The 24,271-nt window shown below is 39.2% G+C and overlaps 3 protein-coding genes across 4 annotated transcripts; all 3 read right to left on the reverse strand.

Moving 5' to 3' along the window:
- Positions 1-461: 461 nt before the first annotated feature.
- On the reverse strand, positions 462-5,270 carry rom1a (retinal outer segment membrane protein 1a). The gene is made up of 5 exons (XM_028030652.1): positions 4,567-5,270; positions 4,097-4,339; positions 1,805-2,235; positions 1,469-1,715; positions 462-1,264 (listed from the first exon to the last, which is right to left on the reverse strand). Exons 2-5 carry the CDS (start codon positions 4,244-4,246, stop codon positions 1,052-1,054), a joined length of 1,041 nt encoding a protein of 346 aa, XP_027886453.1. The 5' UTR covers positions 4,247-4,339; positions 4,567-5,270; the 3' UTR covers positions 462-1,051.
- A 68-nt stretch (positions 5,271-5,338) lies between these two features.
- On the reverse strand, positions 5,339-8,941 carry LOC114152697 (uncharacterized). The gene is made up of 5 exons (XM_028030651.1): positions 8,829-8,941; positions 8,319-8,480; positions 7,786-7,852; positions 7,576-7,680; positions 5,339-6,891 (listed from the first exon to the last, which is right to left on the reverse strand). Coding segments are annotated over exons 1-5 (1,182 nt in total). The 5' UTR covers positions 8,831-8,941; the 3' UTR covers positions 5,339-6,045.
- An 8,703-nt stretch (positions 8,942-17,644) lies between these two features.
- zfpl1 (zinc finger protein-like 1) lies at positions 17,645-23,298 on the reverse strand. Of its 2 annotated transcripts, none has more exons than XM_028030656.1 (8): positions 23,119-23,298; positions 21,244-21,403; positions 21,039-21,150; positions 20,732-20,925; positions 20,387-20,462; positions 19,425-19,610; positions 19,233-19,353; positions 17,645-19,129 (listed from the first exon to the last, which is right to left on the reverse strand). In XM_028030656.1, the coding sequence occupies exons 2-8, from the start codon at positions 21,343-21,345 to the stop codon at positions 18,943-18,945; spliced, it is 978 nt and encodes a 325-aa protein (XP_027886457.1). In that variant the 5' UTR covers positions 21,346-21,403; positions 23,119-23,298; the 3' UTR covers positions 17,645-18,942. The 2 variants fall into 2 exon arrangements, with proteins under 2 accessions (XP_027886457.1, XP_027886458.1); XM_028030657.1 differs by having other exon boundaries at positions 21,244-21,356; positions 23,119-23,297.
- Between the last annotated feature and the right edge of the window lie 973 nt (positions 23,299-24,271).

Below are 24,271 nucleotides of genomic sequence, written 5' to 3' on the forward strand. Positions count from 1 at the left end.
GTTGTAGAACTTAAAAACATTTCCACAGACTGAAAAACAAACTTCAGAAAATGAGATCCATGTTCAAAGAACAGAACATCCAGACTTTTAGAATGTTTGTCAAATTGTATCCCGCAGAATTGTTTACATTTTTAGTATTTGAATACATGCACAGTTCCCTTTGCTTGTTCCATCCACCTGACACAGGTGAGTAAATGCAGAGTTCAGCAGGACGGGGATTACAGTTGTAAATGGGTTTATCAGCTTTAACAAAGGTGTCAGGACAGGGGACACACTCGATGGCTTTAACTGAATTACTGACACCGCTTAATCAATCTTCTTAATCCTATTCCTTCACGAGAGAGGAGAAGCAAGGGCAGAGATGCAGGCTGGAGGACTTTCTATGAAGAGAAATGTATTACAATATTTGCATGTGCTTTATTTACGTTAGAAAAAAAGGAAAAGGGACGCCACGCCATAAGGCATTTAGCAACTTCAAATTTTAATAAGTCATCTGTTAAATTATGTCATAGTCCTGTTACGCAGCGGAGCATTGCGTCTCATGTCTCTCTACGGTCAGCTTTACATCTCTGTTTTCATAAGTCCACAAAAATCCTCTGTGTACACTGCCTCATCAAATACTGCTTTATTGCTTTTGGCCGTAAGAATGCAAATGGTAGATCACTTTCAAAAGCAACAAACAAATACAGTACAACAATGACGGGTTGCCAGTCATGTACAGCTTGCAACAGGAAAAAATAGAAAGGAATTTAAAAAAGTGGTACTTTATTTTGACAATGTATATTCCTAGAAAATTCTTTGAGGTTTTATATTTTTACTGTAACTTTTGTGCTTTTTAAATTTGTACTCAAGGTCCCTGGGTGGAATTTTAATTTGAAGACCATTCTGAATAACCATATCTGGCATCGTCCAACTGACAATAAAAAAAAAAAACACTTTCTAATTTTGTGAGATTCATAGAAATTTGTTTGTTTGAATTGCCCCTTTTTTATGTTGAAATAAATAATGATCTCTGTAAAAATTATTTACATGTCTATACAGGGTGTGCGGTTTAGGCGGGCGCAGTGGTCGTCTCTCCGGCTGTCCCTTCTTGCACCTTGTTTTTGAGCAGCAGGAACGTGAGCACAGGATCCAGGTACTCCATGACGGTTTCCTTCACTCCCTTCTCCAGCAAGTACCCTTCGGTCTCGATCTCCGTGTTCTCCTTCCCTGCCACTGCTTCCATGGCGGTCTGCAGGAAGCGCAAGCTCACCAGTACGGAGCCCTAAGGCAGGGAAAGAAACGGAGGAAGGAACGAGAGGCTGGCAATGTAAATATCAACACAACCTGCTGCAATAAGGGACTTTATTTCTTATTTACCAATGCACAGAAAGCCAAAGGTCAATGGCAAATAAAAAAAAACTCATGGAAACACCAGACACTAGTTTGAAATTAGCAGGAGTCAACTTAAATTTTTTTTAAAGTTTACCTGTAGGAGGAAGATGGACAACACTCCAGCTCCAATGGTGTTCATCAAACCCATGTAGTAGTTGACCAGGGCCTCTCTGCAGCCTCTAAGGTAGATGTTGAGCTCCTCGGTTTGGTAGTCGTAGTTGTAGTGAGCTGAGTTGTTGGTCAGGCGATACTGGATGCATGGTCGCGGAGAGCTGGGGTTGCAGCAGCTGAACGGGACTCCATCCACCAGGTAGCGTCCGTCTACGTTGCTCTTGATGCGGCTACAGAAAGACATAAGACACTACTGTCTCAGAAAGAGTTCTCTATGGATACGTCTTCATGGGGAGCTCTTTTGGTCGCATCTACTTACTTTTTCACTTCTGTGGAGCTGAAGTCAAGGTAGCGGTTGCTGATCCACTGGATCTCAAACCAGTCCCTGAAGTCATTGTTTCCGCAGCACTGGAACTCCATCTGCAAGCGGTCGATGTTCTGCTTCTGGAAGCAACGGCCCGGGGTGTCCGTGTCCTTGTAGAAGCGGATGCCGTTCCTCAGGCCGGCTTTCAGCGAAGACTCCAAGCTGCCCTTCATGGCATAGCTCATGATGATGGCCAGCAGCATGAGGACAGTGAAGAAGCATGAGACAGCGAAGTAGGGCTTCAGGAAGTTCTTCCAGCGAGGGAATCGACCGGCGTCCAAGGCGTCCTGACAGATCTTTGAGGCAAAGTAGTTGATGCCCAAAGACGCCAGACCAACAATCATGAGGGTGTTGGGCACGATATGTATATCTGTGTTAGCCATCACCTGAAAGTCGGACATGCAAAATGCTGAAAATGTGAATTCAGTAAGTTAGGTTTCTTTGATTGTGAACTCTCGTGCACTTATTAATAAAAAACTATGTGAAAATATGCTGCCGGTTCCATGTATCCACAAAGTGATGATGCATTACAATACGTACCCAGTGCCTACAACTTTATTGTCTCATTTTTTAACTTTATTTTATTTTTGCACCAGTTTAATCTGTTTGATGTGTTTTTCTTATTACGTGTTGTTTTTAACCTTTTTATATAAGTACTTTGAGTTATTTCTCATCAAAAGATGCTGTATACATAAAGTTGCCTCGCCTTGCTTTCCCCTGGTATAATGTCGACAATAAAAAGACAAGAGTTAGTTTTTCTTTCCAGTGGCAGACCTTCTCATCAATGATCGAAGCATTCACAAATCACAAATGGCCAAACTTTTCATGCCAAAATTACTCAGATCCATTTGATGAAATTTCAAACATTGAACTGTTTGATTGAAGGAGTTCATTTCTGATTTACTGAAGTCATATTCAATTGAAACAATGCAAACTATTTCCACTGTACCTTTTTAAAAAAAAATTATCTGTACACATAATTTTTCTCTCTTCTTTTTAAGCTTTTTTAAAACATTGAAGTGAGATCATAACTATTGTATTGCGACCTTAAACTCACTCATGTGCTCTGCCCCAGTGCTGGAAGGGCTTTCCTAGAGAAACATCAGTTTACCACTGGGTGGTGCTACGAAAAGCAATATTTCTGCTCTTAAATGAGCGAAGAATATTTAAACTCCCTAAAGCTTACAAAAGCTTTCTTTAGTGTTTTCTAGAAAATTTTTTAAGATGTGAAATAAAAATCCATTTTTGGTTTCAGCGCAGCCTTGTGAGCTTTGAGGAGGTCTCCAAAGACAACATGGACTTAAATGTGCTTGCTCACAATAACTGTAGTTACTAAACATGAGTGGAAGAATAAAAACTCAGTTTAAAATGTACATCTGTATTAAAAAAAAATCAAACTACATCTATCTGTTTTATATTAAAGGTGGTAAGATACTTTATTTCCTCTGATTAAGACACAAGATTTTGACCCACTATCAACAGCTTGATACTACCACCACCAAATTCGACTGCATTGTGTAGTCTTCTTATGTTTTAGAGCCTCACCTTGATTTTTCCAAACATTCTTTATACCATCGTGGCCAAACAGCTCAATCTTTGTCCCATCAGACCACAAAACTTACCAGAACATCCAAATGACCAATAGTTCTTGTAACATAGTCAACATTTTCTCTCTTTACTTTGCAATTCAGTGCAAAGTACTATGTAAAAGTACATGTTCTAGTTGATTCAAGAAATTTTTTTTTTTAAAATAAGATCAAATAAAAGCACACTGATTTATTTAAGGAAAAGGTGACAGCCTTCAGAATAAGGGATTAGTTTGACCGAGAGCCTGATTTAAGAAATGATTAATCAGGATCCAAAGTTCTGTAAACGTTTGCTGATTCAGAGTTAAAGATGTTTTGTGTTATATTGACCAATTTGTCAAATTACAAATATATTCCCAAAGTCCATGTTGATGTTTGAAAATGTTTTGATACTTTGCATCAGCAATAGTATCCTAAAACTTGCAACAACAACAAAAAAAAAATGTCCAAAACACTTGATATTTTTGTATCATACCAGAAGTTATAGCTGTGATTTCATAGATTAAATTTCTAATATGGACAAACATAAGCTGCATAATAGTTCTGTATTTCATATCAATAACTCTTTCAATAAAGCTATAAATTAAATGTTATGAGTAATAACGCTAAACATTATATAATAAAAAGATACCCAGAATTTCACAGACATCTCAGCAAATACCTCTGCTCTCCTGCGCAGCTCCGTTTTCAGGAGGCACCCCAGGGTAAAGGTCGTGGCCCCGGCAACCGTGGCACACCAGGACAGGAGCCACAGTCCCTGTGCCAGCTTCACCCGTTTTTGAAAGGGGAACTTCATCTTCATGACCACCATGGTTGCAGCACAATGTTCGGGGGGACCCGAGTCTCACCGGGGGAGAAGGGGAAGGAGAGCGACGAGCCAACGAGAGACGATGCTGTGCTTTGTCTGCGAGGCAAGAGGAGAGTTTAGAGTCAAGAGACCCCAAAAGTCTCAGGGTGAAGATGACTGCTGAATTTCAATAAGACTGAAAAATGACAACTGAGCTGCACAAAAAGTGCTTAAAATTTTAGAAAACCTCGCTCCAGATCCTGGGAGATTAAAAACTATTTTTTATTTCGACATCTCCAGTGGTGTCACCTCAAATAAACAAATGTGTATGCCCCAAAGTTCACCTTATTGGTCTCCACAAAACGTTGTGAAAAAGTCCAGCTCTCCGCTGACCGCCGGACGCCTTCCTGTGTGCCACGCAGTGGATTTGGCACACTGGATTTGGCAAACCTGGATGGTGGGAGCGTCTTACTGCTAATGCCTACCTATCCTATTAAACTGGTCTGTGGATCCAGGCCAGTGTCTGCTCAGCACACGTTACTCACACAGTGGGACGAGAATGACGAGCCTTATCGAATCTGACAGGAAGATATTGTCACTGAAGTCATTGTCTGTGAAAACACTCATGCTTAGGGACAGATTTTGAAATATCTTTATTCTATAAATCTAAATAAATGTGAGGCTACTAGAAATACATCAGATATGTCAAATATATAGATTAATTTAGAATTTTGCACTGACCAATTTATATGACTTTTCTTTCCCTTTCAGTATTTTCAACTATTGCATTGAAAGTTTGAGGGGCAATAAATTACTTGTACAGTACTTGACAACTTTTACAAAGATGAAATGTTTCTGCTGCCTTAACCAGGGGAATGTGAAGTAGCAGAGTATTAGAAATGATTATCTTCTAATGCTAATGAGGAGTTAAGAGAGACAAATATAACTCTCAGCACAGCATTAAGAGGCTCATAACATTCCCTATACAGAATACCTACAGTATTACTCTGATGTTAAATGTAAATATAGAAAAAATGAAAACGTTTTGGAAACAGAAACAACTTTTTGTTGTTACCCAAACCATAAAGGAATACAACAAATGCATGAAGTACATACTGAGTCTAACTTATTTGCTTTATTAAATGGAATATGGACGTACCTACATGAGTTGTGATCGGGTGTTTTGACAAGCTAATCTAGTATTGTCACAGTTTACAGTTCAAGAATGTATAATGAGGTCATATAAAGACAAAATATTATGCATACATACAAGCATACATATACATGTACATGCAAACAAGATGGTGTCTACAATTTCATACGGCATAGAGAACACAAAAATTTAAAAGCCATCCCTAAACATTTTCATTTTCCGACAAAATATTCTGCAACAAATTAGCCGGTGGTTGAATTCAAGCTGCACCGCGGTGGTTCAGTGTTAACACCGTTTTATCTCACTCCAGTAACTGTTAGCCATTTCAAATCCATTAATCATATATTATTTAAAAGACAACTCTAGATGCTGGGTAAAAATCTTTGTCGCTACACTGTAATAAATATCATTGGTATGTTTATGAAAGAAGAGGGAAAAGAATCTGCTTTATAGCTGGGATTGTGATCAGTTCAGCAGCGTGTTAGTGACAAAGGGACTGGACTGCTTGTCATGAAACACAATGAAAAGAAAATTAGATACAATTAGAAGTTAACTGGCAAGGTACCTACTAATTTACAGTTTATTATAAAACATAAATACATTAGCAAGCATTCGAAAACCCAATCTTCAGCAGCGTTTTTGTTTTGTTTTGTTTTTTTACAGTGAACAGTCAGAGCTGAGTTCGCTCCCCTTTCAGAACCTCCTCTGGAATCCCCCCGGTCCAACCGTGCATCTCAAACCTGGCCGGCTCTCTTCCTTCACCTGACGTCGGGTCGCATATGAAGTGATTGAGCAGCTGTTCCGCTGACTGCAGGCTGGCTAGGATGCCGTCTTCCTCGGGCGCTCTGCTCTTCATCAGCCTCCTGATGACCGTGTCCCTATCACCACTCATTCGCCAGTGATGAATGATCTGATTATCGAGATCCTCGACGGCTTCGTCAGCTGAATGGTGAAGGCTCTGCGCGGCCTCCGTTCCTCTGAGCTCTTCGTCGTGGCGTGTCAGAGGTATTTCTTCTAGGCTCGCAGACCGGATGAGGATGGTAGACTTAACATTTGGACTTGTGGTGATCCTGTAACTCTCCTCCTTACGCATGCCCTCAGACAGATTCTTGAAGCCGGAAGGTAAAGTGTTGGTGTGGGATGATGGGATGAACTCGTTGTGAATGGTGAACTGAAGATGGGGTATCTGCAGAGGGCGCGGAGAGTGTCTTCTCACTAGGTTCTCACTTCCCGACTCGCTGTCTTTGTCCATGTCTGCTTCTTCTGGCCTCCATGCCTGGCCTCTGTTTGATCCCGTCAGTAAGAGGCGTGGGGTCTCCTCTCCCACCTCGGACCAGTCAGATTCCTCCTCCTCTGGAACCGACCCCAAAGCCTGCTCCGGTGCAGAGTTTGCTTCTTTCCCATAGTTATGGCTGTCCATGAACTGAGCCGGTGGGGGAGCGATTGGAGGAGTCATCTGCGGGAGTGCATCACCAGAAAGAGAGCGTGGGTTGACTTCACGCGGCCCAGCTGCTGCCTAAAGTGAACAGAGGTTGAAATTTAATCAGTTATAGTGCCTTGCTAAAGTAATTACACCACTTTGACCTTCTCACACGTTGTTACTTAATAATCACAATCTCCAGTGTTTTGCTGTGATTGAGAATTTTATATGGTGTTTACCTATTGAGGGTTAAAAAAGACAAAATTAAACAAATATATACATTGTTAAATAAGTAATTAAATACCATACCACTCTATACCATGAAATAAATAAAGGTTTGAATGAATTAATTAATTTGATGAATAGCTTATATATTAAATATGGGAAAAACAAATATCATTAAAATGCAAATATATATATATATACTGTATATATACTGTATATATAATGTCCATATAATTATTTCACGGTTCCTGTTCTTGTAGTTTCACCCTGAAATAATCTAATCTGTCAAAATTGCACATCAAAGTCTAGAGGTGAGGATAAGGGCATGGCTAACATTCATCTGTTGATTGGTTATTACAAGTGTCTATAAGTAAGGTACTGTTTCCTTCCACTCCACAAATATGCATTGCTTTGTATTGTTTTGGATACTTCGCAATGTGCCGTTATGACTTAAGAAAATATAAAGTTAAACAAAAAATCAAAGACTGAAATCAATCATAATACATTAATATTTTATTGTATTCTGCCCAATTTTAGTAAATGTATGCCTCTCACGTTTATTTCTTCCATGGTGCTGGCATACTGAGCGTCACTCAGTTGCTCGGTCAATTCTGAGATGCGCAGATTCAACCTTTCTCGCTCTCCTTCCATATTCTGAAGCTGGTGGGGAAACACAGATCTTCAGTAAGTAAGATAACTAGCTCACAGTATAGCGTCCCCAAAACATTTAGGAATATGTTAACTGAGGGAGAGTTGCTGCCTCACCACTGAGTGAAGCTTTAACTCTAGAAGACTATTGGTCTGTTGTGTGGAGGAACAATCATCATGGAGCCTTAAGGAAAGAGACAGAAGCATAGTAAAGAACATATATGTGCAACATGTTACCATGCAAGTACAGTCACCACTTTATCAGTTACACCTTTCCAGTCAGTAATGTGTTTTACAATTGTGGCAATTATCTGTATCAGTCATTCAAAAAAGGTGTCTAAAACATTCCTTAGAGATTTGAATCCATTTTGGGAAAATAACATTATATCGATATGGACTTGCCGTCAGTCCATGACTCTATTCTATTGTACAATTTACAATGTGCTTTTGTAAATTGCATCCTTGTTTCGTGTTTTGTGGGAGACAGAACAGGAAACAACAGGAAACAGGCTATAGCATGGTTTTCCATTGCTATAGCCCATCTGCTTCACAGTATTCTGCATAGCTTTGGATGGATTACTGGTTATTAAGTCTGCTTTTGGCTTTCTGTCATCTCGAACCATTCTCCTCTGTTTTTATTCTGGAGGCACCTGTTAAACCTGCCCATGAGGTTGCTGAGCTCCATGCGAGTCCTCTGAAGTTCAGTTTCCAGGATCTTCTGGCTACTGATGAACTCTTCTCCCAAACACTCCATCCTCACTGCTGTCTTCAGTAAACTTTGCTGCAGACCTTCATTTTGGTTTTGCAGTATCCTAGACAAACAAAAAGTAAAAAAAAAAAAAAAAAAAAAAACTTAAATAAGTTACTACCATCACTTTATCTATAACTTTTTCAGTTAGCAAAACCCTGAAGCAGCGATCTCAAACTCCATTCCTTAACGGCCACTGTCCTGAAACTTTAAGGTCTCTCTGCTTCATCACACCTGGCTCCAATATTAGCTAATTAGCATAGCTCAGTATAGCTTGACTGCATGCTAGTGAGGAAGTTTTGCCAATTAATTCAAGTCTGCAAGACAAGAAACACGTCTAAAAGTTGCTGGACTCTGACCCTTGAGGAATGCAGGTTGAGACTATTGCCCTAAAGGAAAACATTGAACTTACATGATCCTGCCAAAGTCATGCGTTTTTTCCTGTATGGGAAAAGAAAGAAATATGTTGGTGAGATAAAAAAAACATTCAAATGTAAGCACTGCTGTACTGCTAAAGTTTAAACACTAAAGAGGTTTAAAAAGGACGTAAGAATAAAAACCATTAGTTTGGATGCTGAATTGATTTCCATTACTTTTGTGCTTAGTGTCTAATCTATTGTTCTGCCGCAAATAATCTATTTTCCACCATGACGTGCATGCACTTGCCAGAATCAATAGGAAAACAAATGAGACAAATATTGCTACATAACTTATGATTATTTTTTTGTGACTCTTCCCTAAAAGTGAACAAACTCTAAAGATAGATTGCATGCAGAAGTTTAAACTTGAAAAGTAAGACCATACTTTAACATGGAATGGCCTGGAGAAACTTGTCCGTTCTTCATCCAAACCAGAGGGATTATTTGTGTCGCTGGGGGAATCAGTGCTGACAAGACATTCTGGCTTTCTGTGTGAAGGTGAACTAATAGCAGAATACTCCTTTAAATTAGGATGATGATCATCAGGAGTGTTGTGTTCAAGATCACTGTTAAGGCTCAGATCTGCCGGAGATTCAAGGTGATGGTCATGATGAAGATTTGTTTGGTGGTATTCAACATGATGACGCTGAACATCTGGATTGTGATGGTCTCTATGTTGATGACCTGGGGTATGGTAGCTTTTATGGTGAGGACCTGGACTGTGACAGTCATCTTCATGATGGCTAGCTGGACTATAATGAGCTTCATGAACACTGCCTGGACTGTGGTGGACTGTCTGTTCATGGCCTGGACTGCTGTGACTTTCATAATGATGGTGAGAATGGTGGGGATCTTCATGATTGTCACCTACACTGTGTTGCACTTCATGAGCATGGCTTGGGCTGTGGTGGTCTCCATGATGATGGCTTTGATTGTGGTCATCTGCCTGAAGATAGCGTGGAGTGTCCTGATCCCCAAAATCTGGATGGTCTGGATTGTGGTGTACTTTATGATGATAGCCTGGACTCTGGTCATGTCCATGATTATGACCTGGAGTGTCCTGGTCTCCATAATTACGATGGTCTAGATTATGCTGGTCCCCATGATTCTGGCCTTCACTGTGATGAACCCTGTGATGATGGCTTGGACTGTGATGGTCTTCATGTTCATGGTGGACTGGACCATGGTGGTCTACATGATGCTGGCCTGAACTTGGGTAGTCTCTATGATGGTGGTCTGGACTGTGGTGGATTTTATGATGAGAATGATGACCTGGAGTGTGGCTGTGGTCAGGACTGTGAGGGTGTTTAGGGTGATGATGATGGTCTGGACTATGGTGAGCTCCATGATGATGGTGGTCTGAATTGTGGAGGCCTGTGTCATGATGATGTCCTGGACTGTCGTCTTGATGATGATGATGATGGCTTGGACTGTGGTAGTCTTGGTGATGATGATGATGGCTTGGACTGTGATGGCCACCATGATGAAGGTGACCCAGATTACGATGGTTAACATGAGGATGACGGCCTGGACTGTGGTGGTCACCATGATGATGGTGATCCAGATTGTAGTGGTCAACATCATGGTCACGGTGGGCTGGACTGTGGTGCTCTGTGTCATGATGGTGGCCTGGACTGTGGTGATCTTCATGATGATGGTGGCCTGGATTGTGGTCATCTCCATGGTGATGGCGTTCTGCATCTTGATGATGGCCTGGATTGTGGTAATCTTCATGATGATGGTGGCCTGGACTGTGGTGATCTTCATGATGATGGTGGCCTGGACTGTGGTGATCTTCATGATGATGGTGGCCTGGATTGTGGTCATCTCCATGGTGATGGCGTTCTGCATCTTGATGATGGCCTGGATTGTGGTGATCTTCATGATGATGGTGGCCTGGACTGTGGTGATCTTCATGATGATGGTGGCCTGGACTGTGGTGATCTTCATGATGATGGTGGCCTGGATTGTGGTGATCTTCATGATGATGGTGGCCTGGACTGTGGTGATCTTCATGATGATGGTGGCCTGGACTGTGGTGATCTTCATGATGATGGTGGCCTGGATTGTGGTCATCTCCATGGTGGTGGCGTTCTGCATCTTGATGATGGCCTGGACTGCGGTGACTTCCATGATGATGATGGCCTGCACTGTGGAGATTTCCATGATGATGGTGACCTGCACTGTGGTGGTCGCCATGGTGATGGTGACCTGGATTGTGGTGGTAGTCATGGTGATGGTGACCTGGATTGTGGTGGTCGTCATGGTGATGGTTGCCATGATGATGGTCGCCATGATGATGGTCGCCATGATGATGGTGACCTGGGCTATTGTAGTCGCCATGATGATGGTGACCTGTACCATGGTGGTCCCCATGATGATGATGACGATGCCCAGGACTTTGGTGCCTTCCATGGTGATGATGGCCTGGATTGTGGTGGTCTCCATGATGATGCTGATTAGCTTCTTTATGGGAGTCCACATGGTAGTGCTGGTGGGTTTCATAGGGATGAGGCCTATCCTTGTGCTCACTATGGTGATGTGGACGTGTTGGACTGTGAGGATCTCCAATGTCACTGGTTGAACTGTGACGTCCATGCAGATGAGGAGTGGTAGGCCGTGAGCTTGAATGGCTGTGATAGCGATGATTTGAACTATGATGGTCTTCATGATGATGAGTTGGGCTACAATTATCTTCATGATTTTTGTCTCCAGACTGATGGCAATGTGGTGCATTGTGGTGTCTATGGTGATGGTGATGACTAGAAGTATGGCCATATCTTTCATGTTGGTGATGACCTGGACTGTTGCAATCTTCATTGTTATGGTGATTGGAACGATGGCGGTGGTAGTGCTTTCGAGAAGGCAATCGAGATTGATGCTCACGAGCTGGAGATCTTGAGCGACAGCTTCTACGTCTGTGCTTTGGATGACCAGACGGACTGTCAGAGCAGACACCGGGATGATGGGAAGCTTTAGAGTGAGACAGACGAGAAGACTTAGAATGCTTGCTAGTACGGGAATGTCTGCTTGAGCTAATTGAGTCTGCACTTGCAGCACGACTTCTCTGCTGTCTGGGTTTGTCAGTGCTACTGTCTGTCTCCCTGGATCTGGTGGAGACCTGTCCTGGGCTCCAGGGTCTTTGAGCATCTGTGACCCCAAGAGAGGTAAGTCTCATTGGGCTGAGCACTTGCCGTGTAATCTCGTTAAGGAAGGCAGAAAACTGCATTTTTTCTTTCATTAAATTCTTCTTAGCTTCACTTTTGCTCCTCTCCAGCTCATCTCCTTCATTGCTTCCATTTCCTCCTTTATTTTTGGGTGCTTTGAGATCCTCCATTGATTTTGCCTTGCGGAAGCTTCCATCATTTCCTAAACCTCTTGTACTTGTTTGCTGATTTTTGAATCCTGCTCTAGTAGGACAGTTGCGGGAAGATTTCTCAATGCCTTTTTTCTGCTTGACAGATATCCTGTGCTGACTTCCTCTTTTAATTATTAAAGGGGCAGTGTCATCATCATCTTCTTCTTCTTCAAAGTACCGATGTTTTGTAGAAATGTCAGTAAAAGACTGGGAATGCTGAGGCTTCCTGTGAGTGTATGTATCTGAAGAGTCACTGGTGTTTCCAGTAGAAAGACTAGAGGTGGAAGAAGATGTTGTGGAAGAGGAGGAAAACGAAGAAGAGGAGAAGGAGGAAGGTGATGATGAGGAAGAGGATGAAGAGGATGTTGATGAGGAAGACGATGAAGATGAGGAGTCAAAGGAGGTTTCTGAAACAGAAAAATTACGATGCTTTTGCCTATGATGACCATGGTGAGGGTGTGAAGAATGACTCTTCTCATGTTCCCCGTGATTTTGGTTGTGTGGAGGATGATCGCCGCTGTCCACTGTTGACAGAGTGCTGTTGAAAAAAACATTTTATAGTTAGAATATCTGAATCGCAGTAATAAGAGATTAACTTTGCCTCTAAATTTCTAACATAAAATGAGACAAAAACTAAAAAACACTTTAGGATTCATATCTCATGAAGGTGTTTTTTTGGCATATTTCATGTAATAACACATAATTGCAAAGTGGAAGGAAAAACATGGTTTTCGAAAGTTTTTACTCCTGGTAATCAGAAAAAATGTATTTCTACGTCAATACTTTGTAGAACCACCTTTAACTGGAGCTGCAGTAGGAAATCTTTTGTGGTATTTCTATACCACCGTTGCACAGTTGGAGTCTGCAAATTTTGTCGATTCCTCTTTGCAAAATCCCACAAACTCAGTTAGATTTGATGGAAAGTATCTCTTAACAGCAGTTTTTAAGTCTTGCCACAAAGTCTCAATTTAATTTAAATCTCAACTTTTGATTCTAGTTTGAATAATATATTCTAAACCTCTCTAATGTAGATCTGCCTGTACGGATCCTTGACCTACTAGAATCTGTGCCAGTCTCATTTCTTTTCCGGTCTCTAACAAATTTTGTTTAATTAGCTCTATCCACTGTCTATTCTGACCAGTTTCCCTACGCCTGATGAAGAAAAGCATTCTCACACCACTGCTTTTTGGCCAGTTCTCAGTTAAATTCATCTTACCACCATCAGCTCTGATTGGTTTCCTGTTCTTTCTCAAAAGAAGCGTCCTTGCAGCATGAGATGCTCCCATCTCTGTTTCATTTTGGACATGCTGTTTTTAGACCTAACTTGTTTTGAAATTGACAATGTTATCCCTGACCACCTTGCTGAATTCTTTGTTCCTTATGAGCTTGTCAGAGAACAGCTGCATATAGTGAGGTTAAACTACACACAAATGAACTATTTTTGCAATTTAGGGGACTTCTGAAGGAACTTTTATTCTTCTTGGATTGTCTTGATGGGTGTCAGTTTAAAAGGGGCTCAATCCAGATGCATGCCGCAATTTTTTAGTATATATATATATATAAAAAAAAGGCTTCTTTTTTTCACTATGCACTACTACTATGTCTCTAAATGTGACATAAAATGCAATAAAGTTTATAGTTGTAATGTGACAAACATGAAAAAGTTGGTAACACTTTATTTGACGGGGTGTTCATAAGACTGACTGTCTACTATCATAAATGTGAAATTTTTATGAACATGAATAAGTCCCTATGAATGTGAATGACTGTTGTCATGAAGTGTCATTTGGTAAATAATGTCACTTTTAATGCAATGTTGCTTTAAAAGTAGCATTAAAAATAAATGAAAACCTTGTTCTAAAGTGTCATTATTTACCAAATAATGTTAAGTTTGTACGTTTAATAGACCTTTAATTCTACTTTCAAAGCAACTTTGCATTAAAAGTGACATAATTTATCAAATGACCCTTCATGACCACAGTCAAAAACATTCATAGGGACTCATTCCTGTTCATAAAAGGCGTCATGTCACATTTATGACAGTGTTATGTCAGTCTTATGAGCACCCTTTCAAATAAAGTTTTACCAAAAGGTTCAAGTGATATGAAGATTTTTGCAAGGCGCTGAGAACAGTCTTAAGCAGGGAGAAGTAGCCACAGACTTACTCTTGACTGGTGTTGTCATCGGACCGGTGATGGTAGTGATGGTGGTGATGGACTTGGTGGTGGCGATGCTGCATCACTTGTTTAGCCTTTCTGTGTTTCAGTTCTTTTTCTTGATGGTCAGACATTTGAGACCACTTGCACTGGTCTAAAATATTTCCTCATCCAGCGCGGCAGCAGCTGAGGACTGAAATAAAACATTAAATCAGTTTAAATTATACTGTTTTCATGTGTTTTTTTTAACTCAAATAATTATAATGAAATTGTGCATTTAATATTTTATATGAATGTAATAATTAATGTAAGCTTGATATACAATGAAACACCATGACATGAAGCATAACCGATGCTTGCTTTGTAGGAAACCAATGATGAAATGTTATATATATATTTTTTAAAATACAACAGAATACTGCAATAAATGTTTAAATTGATAAACAGTCTAAAAGATAAGTGACTGTACAGTCAGTATCTGTACTTACGTTGAGAGCAGGGGTGTTTACACTTACGTTCCCTCCGTGATGCCCCCTCTTAACTGCACAAGCACAAGCAGAACCCATCCTGACATATCAATATATATCTCTGTGCCAACCAATGACAGAAGGGCTTTGATCTGAGCCGGACTCCACTAAAAACAGTACAGCGTGTGACTGCTTTTGCAGGAATCAATAAAAGAAAGTATGAATGAGTACAACATATAAACAGCAATATAAATTATGACCATAAGCTATTCATACAGATGTGTTTACGTTTATTGACACGTCATCAATCAAATTTTAAGATGAGACAATGGTGATATGATAAATAGAAAAGTCGTTTTAGTTCACAAGAAAGAAACAGCACAAACGAACCGGGTCCAGAGGGAAAAGCCATTTCCACCTGCTGGTTTGCAGTTTAGTTATTACATCATTCAACTAAATGAAGAAATATCTGCAAGCAATATTGTTTTTTGGAAAGCTGGGTTTAATTTCACCAGCCACACTTGTAGAATGAAGAAATCTTTTACATAAAACCTGCCAACATAAAGTAGGCAACAAAAACAAAAACAACAAAAATCTCTTCTTAGATGCACCAATCTAAGAAGAAAATAAAGAACAGATTAGAAATGCTGTTGACATCTATTATTCTGTTATCGGTTAGCGATTTCTGTAGTTTTTACACTTCAATAAAGTCTCCACAAATGGACAAAGTGTGGAACAGTGACCCACCTTCACAGTTGTCTCCAAGAGCGGAGCGACGGTTCATCCAGGAGGTCACACAAGACCCTGGAACAACATCTTAACACTCTGCAGGTCTCATTTTTCTCGTTTAAGGTCAACATTCATGATTCAACAAAAGGAAAGCTTTAGGCGAGCAGTGGAATCGATAATCAAGTTTTAAGGCCATGATCAAAAAAATCTGTCTCACATTACCAAAAAAACATTGTGATGATCCCGAAGTTTTTGGGAAAAATATTCTGTCAACTTACACGACAGAAGAGAACTTTTGGGAAGATGTAGATCTTGTTACACAGAATAAAAAAATAAAGCAAAACAAACAAACATTAAATAAGCTATTTTTACACTGTTACTCTTGAAGTTTCTATTTTCTATACTTATAATATATTAAAATATATTTCTTCTTTGCTTTAATGCTCAAGGATTAGTCTAAGTTCATCCTTGTATTAATTTGTGTTGAAGCTATCATATAAATAAATACACTCTGTAACAGAGGTGCAAATAACAACGGCACGTTGACAACAAAGTCAAATTATTGATAAGTATGTCCCTATTATGTCAATGCAATGGACAAGCTAATAACTCAGTTACTGAGAGCCGCATTGAACTCCAATAATGTGACAAAGGGCACTGCACTTCACACGTTTGAATAAATCCAGTTTGCTACTTATGTTTATCTATACATACATTTAGATATAAATAGAATAAAAAAGGACATTTGAACCAACCTAAATAAATTGCTCAATTGTCAAATTTAACAAACTTAAAACATTAACTTAATTCAGTTACTTGTTACCAGTATAATTTGTATCAAATATTCTCTTTTTTTCAGTTTATATAGAGATAAACAAAAATAAAAATGTATTTTGACAATAACAAAGGCCGAGTCAAGACCTTTGTTTTATTCCAATTTATATACAGTGTTTTACAAAACTTATCATTCTGTTTTACACCTTTACATATTTTGTAAAGTTACACCTGGACGTCAATGTCTTTTTAATTTTATCTAACGTCTAAACATTTTATTGATGCTCTGGGTGTTTGTTTACAGTCGCTGTTCTGCTGGAAGATGAACCTCTGCTGCCTTCTCCAGTTTTTGTTTTGTAACAGATTTTCTTGAATTTAGCTTAGTCCATCTTCCCTGTAGACAAGCATCCCCACAGCATGTCGCTGGCATCCACCATGTCTCGTGGTGAGGTTGGTACGTTCAGGGTGATGTTTACATATAAAACCATGAATATTTTCCTTTCATGATATATGCTACTTCAACATAAGAACCCAATGAAACGGACAAAATGCGCAAAAGAAATTCTTGGGGTGTGAGTACTTTTTCAAGGCGCTGTATATATGAAATAGCCAGTAGCTTTCTCCACATCAATTCAGCTGTGACTCAAATCCTCTAACAATCAATGCAGCGAACCTGTGATGCGTCACCAACACGATGGAAAGTTGGGAGAGTCAGATAACAGTCATGTGCAAACACAATGCGTGTTGGAAGGTATTTATGAACACAAACACCTGCAAAGCAATTAGTTTGGTGGCTGAGGTGAGATGCAAGAAGTTGCACATATAAATGTGGACCAAGGGAATTGGGTTTGTTTAAGAAACTTAAATAATACACCTTATTAATGATTAAGAAAGGGAATTACCATATTAAATAAATTAAAACTTGGTACTGCTAAATTTCCTCAGACATACATGAAAACATTTGTGAACAAAATGTGAAAAGTAATTTGCAACTATGTCTAATTTTTCATGTGTTACTTTTAAATGTAAAATACAGTCTACAGTTAACCTAAATTTCTCTAAATGATATTTTTGATTTCAGTATGTGAAAGGACAGTTCTGAGCGTTTTAAGAATTTTGTACAGAATTTAGAGCGAAATGGGAATATTTCTCAGTTAAAAGCCATAAAGAAGCATTTCATGCAATTAAAACTATTTTTTCTGTGTGTTTTATGTTACGCAACCTAGTTATGTTTTTTGTTTTCCAGGTAAATTATACAGAATAAATGGCACATAATTTCTGTAAAAATATTCTATAGTCTCATTTTCTATGACAAAAACCTAAAATTTTAGTATTTGTCCACTTTCATTTATTTATTTTTTACTTAATCAAGGGAAATGAAGAACAATCGAGTGGTATAAACACCAAAAATCTACAGATTTAATGCAGCTGCCAAAAGTTTTCATACCCATTTAACTTTTTAAAATCACATTTAGACATGTCGAAACCACCAACTTCAGTGTATTGTGAAATTATGAGAGAAGCCAACAGAAATTAAAGAAATACAGCAAAAGACTTACAGCTGCAAAGAAGCAAAAAAGTGGTTCTCTAAGCTACTGACTCATGTTTGCGTTACTCTATCATATGTTAAAGTGTGGGTCTGTAACAACACATTAAAGCTTTTGAAAGGCAGAATATTTAGTAATAAATCATTGTTTCCTCCGGCTTACCACGAAAAGTAGAAAAATAAACAGTTAAAACAATCTTTAAACGTGTTCCGTCATGCTGCAATCCCTGCAGCTTTAATAAAAAAAAAAAACATCTCTAAATGTAATTTTGGCAGCAGCATTAATAGATGAGAGCAGAACAGAACGACAATTATGTGGAATCTTATCGACTTCCGCGCTTCCCCTCCTGTGTTAGCATCAATATGTTGCTTACAGGCAGGAACTTTGCATAATCTGTAGTCACAATGGCACAACAATGTGCCGGACATATTTCCACACCAGCGCGTAACGAAGGTGATAGATGCAGTAATGGACTTCTAAAAGCAGAGCCAGAAGAAAATCAAAAGATTCAGCAGTAAAACGTGTCATTTTAGGGGGATTCCAATTTAATGGACACTCAAAAAAAAAAAAAAAACAACAACCAGGAAAATATACATACAGTGTGAATGTCAAATCTGAAAGCAAAGCACTCAATTTGCAGAGGAAATGCAGATCATTATAGTCGTAGGAACGTAGGATTGTGTCGGGTAAGTTTGACTCCGGGTCCCATGGTGACAGGGTCAATCAGTTTGTAATGCAGACAGTTGAAGTTTCTTCAACATTAGCAATGCTTTCACATAAAATCTAAACAGAAATGAACTTACACAGATCACAGGGAAATGTTAGCTGAATAAAGTATTGCCCCTCGTCACCAAAAACAACAACATTTGGATAAATTATGTAACTGCGTCTAGCCCCGGGGTCGCCTTTATAAGTTCTGCGTCTCACCTGGATCAACAGAACCAGCGGAACGGTGGGAGAACTGCTTCTTTACAGTCTGAGGAACGTCCTCTTAGGAGTTGGGTAAAGAGCTCCCTCTGGTGGGCAGTTTGTGCATCAGTTTCTTTTCAGGCCAAACAACAAATCGCTGCTGCTCCTCAGTTTTTCCCCACACGGATGTTGGGGTTAAGAAGAGGATCTAGGTTTGGGTCTGAGCCGGCCGAGGCGCGTCCGAGTTTCGCCATGATGATGATCAGCGTGAAGAATCCCAGGACTCCCACCAAAAGGAGCATGAAGACACGCTGCTTCCAGGACAGAGCTGTCTTCTTTCCTCCGGTACGATTTCTGGAAAGAATGCATGAAATAAAACAAAACTGGAGCAAACAAAACCCTCATTCGTTGTATTCTCTAGTCTCACAGTGCCACAACGGAGTTTCGAAGGACTGACTTTAAAATTCGTGCGAACCAGCTGAGCGCCGGTCGCCGCCGGTACTTGTCGTCGTCAAAGTCGATCTGTGTGACAGAGCCGTGAACGTCCCGTGTGTCGTAGACCTTTCTCGGCGAGGACGCTGAAGAACGACAACATGCAAGTGTTAGGAAGTCACAGAAGCTGGAACCAAAAGGCTTTCTGGGGTTCTACCTGTGTGTATTGTGATAGTGTCACTGGTGGAAGCAGCAGGAAAGTTGACCACAGAATGCTCCGGCATATTTGGATCCCCATTTTTATGAAGTCCGCCAACATTTTCTTGTGTCGGAGGTGAGGCAGCAGGCGGGCTGAGGCTAGTGTTATAGGAGTGACTGGAATAAACGCCACTTTTTTCTTGTCCTGTGAGAAAAAAAAATACAATTTGACTCATAAATCACAAAGGCAGAACTTTGCAAAAGTATTCAAATTTTGTCAGATTACAACTACAAACTGAAATGTTTTTTTTTATTATTATTTTATGTAACAAACCAACACAAAGTAAGGTGTGATACACAATTAAAAAAAAATCTTAAATTGGAGAAGAATATAGTGAATTTCCATTGAGTTCCCCTGAGTCTACAGCAGTGTTTCCCAACCCTGGTCCTCAAAGCACACTGTCCTACATGTTTTAGAGGTTTCCCTGCTTTAATGTGTCTGATTCAACTGACTGCAGTTCAACAAACACCTGATAGTCAGTCATTAATTGAAATCAGCTGGACTGAAGAAAGGAAATACCTAAAACATGCAGGGCAGTGTGGCTTGAGGACCAGGGTAGGGAAACACTGGTCTATAGCACCTCGACCTGTGAATATAACACTATAAAGTCTGCTATAAAGTCTTTTGGGTTACTTATCTGCCAGTTTTGAACATCTGGACACTACATTAGGATAGAGAGCATCTGTGAACATAAATTTCCAACTCCTGAAGATTGTTAAATAGAGTTAGGTCTGGTCTTTGACTGGGCCATCCCTAAGTTATTCCACCGTAGAGCTGGATGAATGTTTAGAGTATTTACGCTGATGGGAGGCAAACTCACTCTAAAGATTTTTTGAAGCCTCATTGTGACAACTATGTGATGAAGTTCAAGGGGAAGGAATGGTTTTCTGATGCTCTGTGTGTCCGAACAATTGACTCACCATCAAATGTTGACCAGTCTGTGTAGTCAGAAACATCGGCTGTTGTTTCTTCAAGAATCCCAACGGACTCTTCAATCTGCCAGGGGACAGAGTTTTATTATCACACATAATGAAGAGAGAGGAAGAAAGAGAGACAGAAGGAAAGAAAGAAAGCAAAAAATGAGACAAAGAAAAAAAGAAAAGGAAAGAAAACAAGAAAGAAAAAAGCAAAAAAAATAAGAACACATGAAAACAAAAGAAAACAGCAAAGAAGAATGAAAAAGAAGAAAACAGCACAGGAAGAAAACAAGAAAGAAAGAGAAAACACAGAAAACAAGAAGGAAAGAAACATCAACAGGTTGTTACCAATGGCAACCCTAAACCAGCTCGAGCCCAGTTCACAGATGAGAGCTGCTCTCTCAGCACATCAGCCACTGGGCTGGCCAGATTAGAGGGTGGGAACACTGGGCCCTGACAGGAGGGGCACTGGTACCCCGCTGGGGCCGTGTGGAGCGGCAGCCGAGACGCCAAGTTATTCAGACACGCCCAGTGGAAAACATCTAAGGGTCGACAAAAAGACAAGCGGGGTTGATATTTTCCTCTCGCCAAACTCACCCGCTTCTGCTGTTCTGGGTTTATAAAGATCCAACGGCACAAAAAGAGCTCATCTCACCATAGCAGATCAGTCTGACTGTGTCGTGTGTGGTCAGCAGATTATTGCACAGAGCACAGTTTGGGTTGTAATCGCTGTCCTGAAGCCACTGCAGATAAGACTGGACGATGCACTGAGGAGCAGCAGCACAGGTTGTCAATGCAAACATTAAATAAACAAACATAACTAGACGGAGACGAGACGCTCTTCACCCCCCAACATTTACCTTGTTGTGGTTGGAAACCAGGCAATGTTCACACACGTTCACACGATGCTCGAAGCAGAACAGGTTGGTCACCTTCCTCTTCGGACACTTGCACAGACCCATAGCCAAATGCGCTGCGTTGGGGAAAAATAAACAATGCGGATCCGCTACTGCTTTGTTGCTGGACAACCAAAAAGAAAAAAAAAATAATGGATTTTTGTCAATAACAGGTCAGAAATATCCGAGCGGATCAAACATGGAATAGGGAATTGATTCTGGAATTTAAAAAAAGGATTTCCCCAATACTTTATTTGTCTTTTGTATGCTTATTCAGGCCTATATGGAATATAAATAGGTTTTCTACACATTTTCAGAATCATTAGGAATAGAGCCAGGCAATAAAACAAGTCCAATAATTTATGGAGAAATATCAATAAAAGTTATAAAGGCAAGTTTCATAAAATTGCCCTTCAAAAAATATCATCAGAATAAAAATGATCGAGCCTGAATTAATTTATCATGTGATAGGCTGCTTATTGCAGCAAGTTTAATCAGAGGAGAGATTACAACAATATGTGGAATGAATTTTTAATCAAAGAAATCCTGCAGTTCTTAAATAAATTATGTCTTTAATTCTGTAAAAAAAAAAAACTCAGTTATTGTTTTCTATAAGTTAGTATTAAAATACAGCAGATTTTAAAAGCTACTTTTTAAAATTGAAACCATGTCTTGGGTCAACACAGATATATTTATTGAAATAATGTGTTCCTGTCCATAGCACATAGCTCTATGTAGGACCCCCATTCATAACCATAATAATATAAATGATAAAGATCGAAACATCTACCTAAATAGGAGCTGTGTCTTGTCTTCCCCATTTTGAAGAGTTTCAAGGAGAAACTGGCCTTTAATAAAGCTAATTGTGCTTCAGTTACAATTCAATTGCTGTAAAGAAATTGTTAGGGGTGCAAACAGATATAGCAAATAATGAGGTAGAATATGCCACAGCAATAAAATAGATAGATGTAGATTTATGGTAACGACCCGTTAACAAAGCCCCATTAGTGAATGTGAACTATTCCTCTGAAACAATGCAGCTGTGAAAACCTGACCAGCAAGAGTTTCTTGCTTACAAGTGGAAATTGTATTTTTTATGACACCTACATCACAGTGAAAGAGATGTAATGATCCAACATAACTGTTTTTTATGTCAAACTTTCCCAAAATTAAATTTCTAGAGTTCTCAATCCTATTTAAAGTAACATTAATGTTCTAATGAAAATTCTTATCTATTTAATTCAGACAAGTCAGTGGAAAGGCTTTTAAAACAGAGCCTGCAAAACCATAAACCTTAAGAAAGTGGAAGGATGGATGTACCATTTAGAAAATGGGACAGTTTTAATATTTATTACCCAAAGTTCAAAGGTTTCTCAGGTGAAGAAAAACCTACATTTAATAAACTACAATTTAATATTTTTGCAGCTGATTGTAATCCCTAATGTGTCGTTTTCTTGTTTATATACGCCCTAATCATGCTTTAAACGTGACAAGCTGAAGATGTTGGATGTTAAAAAAAAGAATATTAATAAGAGCACCAAAAACACATCTTACTTCCAGCCCATGTTACCAATAGTTACAAACACCACGCAGTAATGCTACATGTTTACCAAAGTTCAACCTCACCACCCGCTGTAACAAACTCTTTGAGACTTTTTAATAAACTAACTGTTTAAAAAGCACATTTACATATTAGTACCACATTTTTTCAGCAAAAACAAAAACATCTTCTGGCAGCTTCACTCCCACATTTACGACTCTCACATTGGTTAGCTGCTAGCTCAGCGAGCTAATCCAGCTAGCTGCAGGAGCTAACGAAGTAACAAAGTAAAAACTCACCTTGTTAGCTGTCACGCTGACATTAAAGAAGAGTCGTTTGTTTCAAGTGCTGCTACAAAGCTGTCATTTAAGGTGTCTCCCTAAATTCCCAATGAAAGTTGCTACAGAGGATGTCATCATAAACCTGAGCTGTCTGCTTCCTCTATGTGTTTATGTGCCACGTCTCTTCCGGACTTCTACTTCCTGCTCGTGGGTTTTCATTGGTGGCCTCACCGACACATGCTGCCCCCTACCGAGCCGGCGGAGAGAGTCATTTAATGTTTCTTAGAAATAGTAAAGTTTGTGATTAAAGTCACACTCCAATATGTAACAATTTGTCAAGTTCATATTTATTTTTGTGGTAATTTAGATGGTTTACCTGCACAGCAATATAAATCCAACCAATGACATTTTCTTGTAGCCTAGCTACTTCTATTGATTGGTATTTAATACTTCAGGTTGGCAGGTAAAATAATGGAAACTATAGGATTTTGCTGGTTAGAAAGAAAGACGATATTTAGTCCCAGATTTTTATGTCGAAGAAAATAATAACTGAGATATCAAAAAGTAGTTTGGTTTTTGATCTTACGTCTTTTTGTAGTTGTTTCTTTTTCAACGTTTTTTTTCTGTGTTTTGAAAGTATATATTTTTTTAAAATGTTGACTTAAGCCAATGACATGTCACTGAAGATAAAAATGTTAACCTTTCATCTCTTAGCCACCCATTAAAATGTTATCTTACTGCTCTTTTAAACAGATAATCAATAATGGTTTGCTATGGGTCTGTGTGCAAAAACTTGCAAAATTTTGCAGAGTTTTTCTCAAAAGTAAAAAAAAAAAAAATCTAAAAATGTGCTTTTATTTATTAATGGTTTACAGAAAAAAATGACTGGAGTCTAATCTATATCACTATTTTATCTGATGGACCTTTTAACAACATTTCAAGTAAAATGACATGCATTGTACCTTAAACAAATAAAAGCATTGCTTTAAATTTAACACAACAGAGAAATGAAATAACACTCTTTTAAACAATAATAAACAATAAAGTTAGAAGTCAACAGAAACAAAGAGGAACAGATAAAACACAACATACAGTAAAAACAATAAAATATAGATTTAAAATAACCAATATAAAAACATGACAATCAAGCACCTGAATCAAAAGGTGTCTG

This window comes from Xiphophorus couchianus, chromosome 11 (genome assembly GCF_001444195.1).
Source record: "Xiphophorus couchianus chromosome 11, X_couchianus-1.0, whole genome shotgun sequence".
NCBI lineage: Eukaryota > Metazoa > Chordata > Actinopteri > Cyprinodontiformes > Poeciliidae > Xiphophorus > Xiphophorus couchianus.

What these genes read in the sequence shown, in the direction of transcription:
- LOC114152697 (XM_028030651.1), bottom strand. An exon ending in CTCATGGGCAGGTTTAACAG is followed by an intron (nt 7,853 to 8,318) that starts GTGCCTCCAGAA and finishes TCTTTCCTTAAG; the next exon opens with GCTCCATGATGATTGTTCCT. An exon ending in AGTTAAAGCTTCACTCAGTG is followed by an intron (nt 7,681 to 7,785) that starts GTGAGGCAGCAA and finishes TTTCCCCACCAG; the next exon opens with CTTCAGAATATGGAAGGAGA.
- zfpl1 (XM_028030656.1), bottom strand. Translation starts at nt 21,345, where the DNA reads ATGGGTCTGTGCAAGTGTCCGAAGAGGAAGGTGACCAACCTGTTCTGC. An exon ending in AGACTGGTCAACATTTGATG is followed by an intron (nt 19,611 to 20,386) that starts GTGAGTCAATTG and finishes TTTTTCTCACAG; the next exon opens with GACAAGAAAAAAGTGGCGTT. An exon ending in CACTATCACAATACACACAG is followed by an intron (nt 19,354 to 19,424) that starts GTAGAACCCCAG and finishes GTCGTTCTTCAG; the next exon opens with CGTCCTCGCCGAGAAAGGTC.
- rom1a (XM_028030652.1), bottom strand. Translation starts at nt 4,246, where the DNA reads ATGGTGGTCATGAAGATGAAGTTCCCCTTTCAAAAACGGGTGAAGCTG. An exon ending in AGCTGCGCAGGAGAGCAGAG is followed by an intron (nt 2,236 to 4,096) that starts GTATTTGCTGAG and finishes TCCGACTTTCAG; the next exon opens with GTGATGGCTAACACAGATAT. An exon ending in TGTCCATCTTCCTCCTACAG is followed by an intron (nt 1,265 to 1,468) that starts GTAAACTTTAAA and finishes TCCCTGCCTTAG; the next exon opens with GGCTCCGTACTGGTGAGCTT.